Source organism: Triticum urartu, unplaced genomic scaffold, assembly GCF_003073215.2.
Source record: "Triticum urartu cultivar G1812 unplaced genomic scaffold, Tu2.1 TuUngrouped_contig_4736, whole genome shotgun sequence".
NCBI classification, from domain to species: domain Eukaryota; kingdom Viridiplantae; phylum Streptophyta; class Magnoliopsida; order Poales; family Poaceae; genus Triticum; species Triticum urartu.
In genome coordinates this window covers 1-6,234 of record NW_024115350.1, presented here as the reverse complement: position 1 = coordinate 6,234, position 6,234 = coordinate 1, and the positions used below count along the sequence as shown (strand labels likewise).

Here is a 6,234-nt window from a genome sequence, read left to right as displayed (position 1 = left end):
CCCGTCCCTCTCATGGACTCTTCTTTGCTGATCATTGATTTGTGGATTTCGCTGCAGGTAGGTGCAAAGTTTTTGAAAGAAAAGGGTTTCAAGCATGTTTCATTTTTAGCTGGTGATGGTGCTCTCGAGTCATATCCTGCTGTGAGATTGCTATCTTTAATTTAACTCATTTTTAATTAATTCCTTCTGTTTCTCTGTGATTGCCTCATCTCCTTTTTATGTATTTGTTTTAAATTTGGATGACTAAACATTGTGGGTTGTCCATTTCAGTTCCACCTCTAGCTCCTTAGATCTTAATAGAACCCAAAGGCTAATATTTAGAGCATAGTTGGTCACTTGTTTCTCCACCAATTCTGCTCTTGCATAGTATCATTCTTAAGGCTGTTATCCCCCCCCCCCCCCCCTCGCGTCTTATTCCTTTGTTGACTATGCTAGCAGCATTGCATGAAGCTGTATAGTGTATATGTTCGGATGTGAATTATGGTAGATCCAAGCCTTAATTCATTATACGGGCAATGAAAAATGTAGTCATCTTTGCCACTGTGTGCTATATTGGCATCTGTTTAGGAGTATTAGTATTAGTTTAGGAGTCCGTATTAGGCTATGTTTCCTTCCTTGTACCCTAATTCTTGTGTAATACCAGATGAGGTGCATCCGTAACATGGTATAACAGCCTAGGTTTAGGTCTCCAGACGCAGCAACTCGTCCTCCCTGTCAGATTGTTTTTGGTCTCCTTTGATCTATCTTTTATGGTCTCCCGTCGCCTCCTCTCAAAGTTGACTTGTTTGATTTGTAATTTCTTGGGACACAATGTATCGTCAGTCTATAAGGGTAATATATGCTATACTTATTCATTTTTTCTCCATGAAGATGGGTATGGCTGACGCTATTGTGGATCTTGTGAGTAGTGGAACGACTTTGCGTGAGAATAATTTGAAGGAAATTGAAGGTGGAGTAATTTTGGAAAGCCAGGTAAGTTCTCTCACACACAGGCACGAGCTCGCAAAGGACAAATAATTCCAAGTGATGTTCAATTTTTCAGAGTGAAAGCCCGTGCTCATTTTATTATGTGTTCAACACCACGCAGGCAACGCTTGTAGCAAGTAAGAAATCTCTGAACAGACGTGAAGGTGTGTTAGAGATTTCACATGAGATGCTTGAAAGATTAGAGGCTCACCTCACAGCATCTGGCAAGATAATGGTAAATGTTTACATCTTTTATGTCGGATTATTACACCTTGTTGATTGATTAACTTACTATACCCTCCATTATCATATAAGGTAACGGCAAATATGAGGGGCAATAGTGCAGAAGAAGTGGCAGAGAGAGTTCTCAGCCAAACATCATTATGTGGATTACAGGTATCATGATAAGCACTAAAGTAGCAGAAACATATTTTTTGGGAAAACTAGTCATGAACCGCACACATATTTTGTGCAGGTAGATGGTCGAATTTTAGCTTTATATTTAAAATAGAGTTCTATTCTATATGCTCATACAGTCTAGTATCCATAACTGAAAATATAATTATATTTGCTCTACAATTCTAGCACCTGTAATATTCTATTATATTCTATATGCTCATACAGTTTAGTATCCATAACTGAAAATATAATTATATTTGCTCGACAATTGTAGCACCTATAATATCTGCAACTTGCATAATTATCGCCTGTGCCCACTAAATAAGCGATGGCAGATGTTTGACGAGGGAATTTCTAGCCCTTTGAAGCGAAAGTAGATGTGTAACATCTATCATTTCTCTTGGGATCCAGAATATCTCTCAATATAATGTGTTAGCATCGATAGACTGGGCCAAATTCCAGTTGTAGTCTTGGCAGCCTTTTTAGGTTCCTTCAAGTTAAACTAATAATGCATTGCTAACTAACTAATAGGTTTGCTCTTGATTGCTAATCCACACTAATGTTGTTTTTTAATATGGGGATACAATCTTATCTTTTGAACTAATACTTATGATTTCATTTGCTCCATCTTGACGTGAACAGGGCCCAACTATAAGTCCAGTGTATTGCACACAGGATGGCAATGTTGCGGTGGACTACTATGCTATTAATGTGGTAGTTCCCCAAAAATCCCTCTACAAGTCTATTCAACAGCTGAGATCTGTAAGCTATTTACCTCATGCTTTTCTATGGAAACATTTGCCTTCTCTTATCAGTTTGTTGTTGGTAGCAATTTATTCTCGGGATAATTATTTCATGCTGTATTTGAGGCAGACAGTTGTTCTCAACTAAGTAAAATATCTAAGTAATTAAAAAACTGGGTTAGCCATGTTGCACCTTGAGTGTAAGTACTCAAATCTTAGAGTAAGCTGCATTCAGCAGCTATAACTTATAAGCGTGGAACTATTACCACTGACAGTTACAATGGAGATCTTTAGCACCTAGGTTTCAAATCTTGGTGGTAACCTGTATATTACGACCAGGAACAGGAAATCCTGGTCGGTGCTGGGAGCATAAATCCTGATCTATAAATTAAAAATTCTGAATTCAGCCAGTGCCCAGAACCAGTTAGCAGGTGGTCCAGATCAAAATCTGTTCTAATTTGACAAATCAAACTGTCTGGTAGATACCCATTGATGCAGGCCGGCCTGTAATTTGTGAAGGACGGCGATATCCACCACACGTGTGGCATTATAGGCATTCGCCCACACACCGTGTGTGGCATGAGCAGGGGGCAGCCCACACGGGCTGTGTGTGGGCGAAACAGTAGAATCGCCCACACGTGTGGGCGCAGCTACTTCATGCCACACGTCCAACAAGTACTACTCATCCCCACCCCGTGCGTGTGGCACGAAGCAAATATGCCCACACGTCCTGGCGCAGCTACAATAGGTACCCGCGGGATGACGATTTAGTTGCCATCCGGGATGGCAGATGTAGTTATCCGGGATGGCAAATATGGTTGTAAAAGCATGACAACTCTCTCTGTTTTGGTTAACTCTAGTTGCCATGTCTAATTTATGGTAGTTGCCGCGTGTAATCAAACCATAGTTGTCTTGTGTGATTAACTACTTGCCACATATGGTCAAACAATAGTTGCCATGTGTGTTTACCTAGTTGCCACGAGTGGTTAATCACAGTTGCCATGTACGTTTACCTGATTGCCATGTACGCGCAACTGCAGTTGCCGTCTAGCAAACGAATCATAGTTGCCATGTACGCGCAACTGCAGTTGCCATCCAACAACATACGACTGTCGTGTCGCCCACACGCGCGTGGACTAGGTGGTGGCTGTGTGGGCAGAAACTAGTTCGCCCACACAGCGCAGCTGGCAACCGCGTGCTGTGGGGCGTGTGGGCGACCTCTCCAACGCCCACACACCGGGCTTGTCCTACGTGGCACGCGAAAACTGCCTCGGTGTGTCAAGATTCGTGCAAACTTAACTGGACGGTGATCCAGGCGTGTGGGCGAGTTGCAATGTTGCCACACGTGTAGGCGTTAGTGTTTTCGATTTGTGAAACTGGATCTGGTAACCTTGAACAATAGAACAACTTGATGTTAGAGTTCATAACAGAAACTTTTGTTTCTAGAACACATATGTTTGGTACTCAATATACAGTATAGTTATTGTTGTATATTTAATATATCTTACACTTCTACGTGTCTCCATGAACTTTGGAACTGCAGATTGGTGGCAGCGGAGTCTTGGTGTCGAAACTGACCTACATATTTGACGAGGAGACTCCTAGGTGGCGCAAACTTTTGTCAGAGCTGGGAATGTGAGACTTGCTGCAAGGTCGGCCATGCTCTCCTCTAGAATGGACCGTCTCAGTGAGCATCTGAATTTATGCTCGCTGCAGTGTGTACATCATACACAGAAGCGACCCGAGTTTGAAAAAAAAAACCGTATGCAAAGTGAACTCCCATGTGGATTGCCTGAGGAAATTTCGATATCTAGTGCCGGATATTGTGCTCAGCTAACGTATTCCCTGGACAGGCAGTGGTTGGTTTATCCCTTTTATGTGCCACCAGTTGATAGAGTTGGGGGTCCGGGATGTCGGGTGTATGTTGTTTGTGTGTGCCGGATCTTGTACCTTTTGTTGGTGCGGCCCTGAATAATTTGGGCTACCTGATATGATAATAATGAATCCCATTGTGGTTTGGTCTCCGTGACGTGTCGAGTCTAATCGATTCCCATCAGAAATGCTCGTGTCTTTGCTGTTCTCATCCCATTCGGAATTGCTTGTCACATCCATGTCTATCTGTCTCTTTTCTGTATATCTCTTCCATGTCATCTTTGAGAAATGGTTCGTAATGATCCTGTTGGAGAATACTTCTGTATCTCATCCAAGTCGCATCGTGATCTCTAAAAGATACAAAAAATAATTCCACGCCAACATCTGGGATTTCTGAAGTCAGTGTCTGCTCATGTTTTACTGCCTGCCCTCTTTAAACTTGAAAAGAAAATCATTGTAGATCACGGTTTGTTTGAACAGCGTAGGTATGTCGTAGGAAAGATATTTTTCTTCTAAAGATACAATATATTTGCCACGTTAGTTAAATAAGTACTCCCTCCATTTTTGTTTACTTTGCGTTCTGGGTTTAGTCAAAGTCAAACTTTATCAAGTTTGTTATTATTTAGAATTTTTTTTATCAACATCTACAATGTAAAATCTATAGTATTAGAAGGGTCGCACTATTCGTCACCCTGGGTAATGAATAGTTATTCTTCACCTCCCTCTATTTTACCATCAATGCACCATAATTTTACGTTCCGTAAGTTTTTTTTATTTTTTCCGACGCAAAAAGAGACCGTAAGAAAATATATAATTGCCGTAAAAAATATTTTATGTTATGTAAAATTACAAACGTAAAAACATAGTCTAAAATACACATAAACTACAAATTTTCTTGTCTTATGACTTATATTTTTATTTTCTTATGTCAAATTTTACATAGTGAATCAATAGGAATGTAACTATTTGAATTCCAAATGTAATTTAATTATGAAATGATTGTAAGATTACCTCGGATGAAGAATAACTTATTCTGTACCCTGAATGATGAATAGTAACACTAAGTATTAGAATCATCATAAAGTATATTTTCATACAATATGAACTTGATATTATGAATATTGATATTTTTCCTATATTTTTGGTCTAACTTGACAAAGTTTGACTTTGTTTAAATCCAGAATGCAAAGTAAATAAAAATAGAGGGAGTAGTAGAAGTTTAAGAATGATACTAGCGCAAAGGTCAAAAAAAAATGCCTAATGTCCAGTCATGATATTACTCCCTCTGCCCTACAATAACGTTTTTGCAAGATATATTGTAGGACGGAGGTATTACATTGGAAGAACAAGTGTGCTGTTGTCTTCGGAGTTGTGTCGCACAAAGGGCAAACTCCAGAGTGTGGCCATCCATGCATACATTTTTTGGACACCTTACTGGTCAAATGCCCAAAGAGACCAGTCTCATCGGTCCATCAACATCCAACGGCCATCGTGCGTGCATTGTTCTTCTTCATCCTCTCTTTCTTCTTTCACCACCCACGACAGTTCCTCCTTCCTCCTCACGCGCGACCAATCACCTGCCTTCGCCCCCCATGGTCGGTGGCGCAGTTGTGCACCGCCTTACCCAACCTCGACCTATCCCCGGCCATCCCTCTAAGCCACCCCTCGGATGAACAGCTTCGACAACCACCACCTTCCCTCCCCGCCCTAGCGTCAAGTGTCGAACTCGCTCCCGCCGGTTATCGTAGGCTACCGGTCTCCACGGCTCGGCCTCGCCATGGTTGGCGTTCCTCATGGCATCCCCACCTTCAGCCTCGCGCTTCACAGAAAAAGTGTCTGCCGGTGATATTTTTTTTTTCAGGTATGAAAACTCTGCCATTCCTTTAAGATCCAGGAGGCCATAAAAACCAAAAAACAGTTTGCTGTAGTCGGAGGGAGAGCCTAAGAGCATCTCCAACAGGCGCGCTAGACAGACGCCGCGCCGCAAAATCTCCTGTTTTAGCGCGCGCGCAACCCCGCGGATGGCTTCAGCGGGCGCGCAATAACCGCGCGCGCGGTATAAGCAGTTGGGAGCGCGCGTGGATGCGGCTCATCGCGCGGTGTATTTGCGGCGCCCGCTTCCGCATGCGGCACACTCGACGCTCGCGCTGCGCGCTCTTCTTCTCCCCCTCCAAAGCCCCGCGCGCGCCGGCGCCGGCGACCCGCACCCATGGACGCATGTGCCGGCACCCCGCTCACCCCATCCTATAGCCAC

The 6,234-nt window shown here is 42.7% G+C and overlaps 1 protein-coding gene across 1 annotated transcript; it reads left to right on the top strand.

The window, feature by feature from the left end:
- Nucleotides 1-57: 57 nt before the first annotated feature.
- Nucleotides 58-4,132, top strand: LOC125528241 (ATP phosphoribosyltransferase, chloroplastic-like; the record flags this gene model as incomplete). Its single annotated transcript, XM_048692737.1, is given in 6 exon segments — nucleotides 58-141; nucleotides 871-972; nucleotides 1,088-1,201; nucleotides 1,282-1,362; nucleotides 2,008-2,127; nucleotides 3,652-4,132. Coding segments are annotated over 6 exon segments (597 nt in total), but the record flags the coding sequence as incomplete, so codon positions are not given.
- Between the last annotated feature and the right edge of the window lie 2,102 nt (nucleotides 4,133-6,234).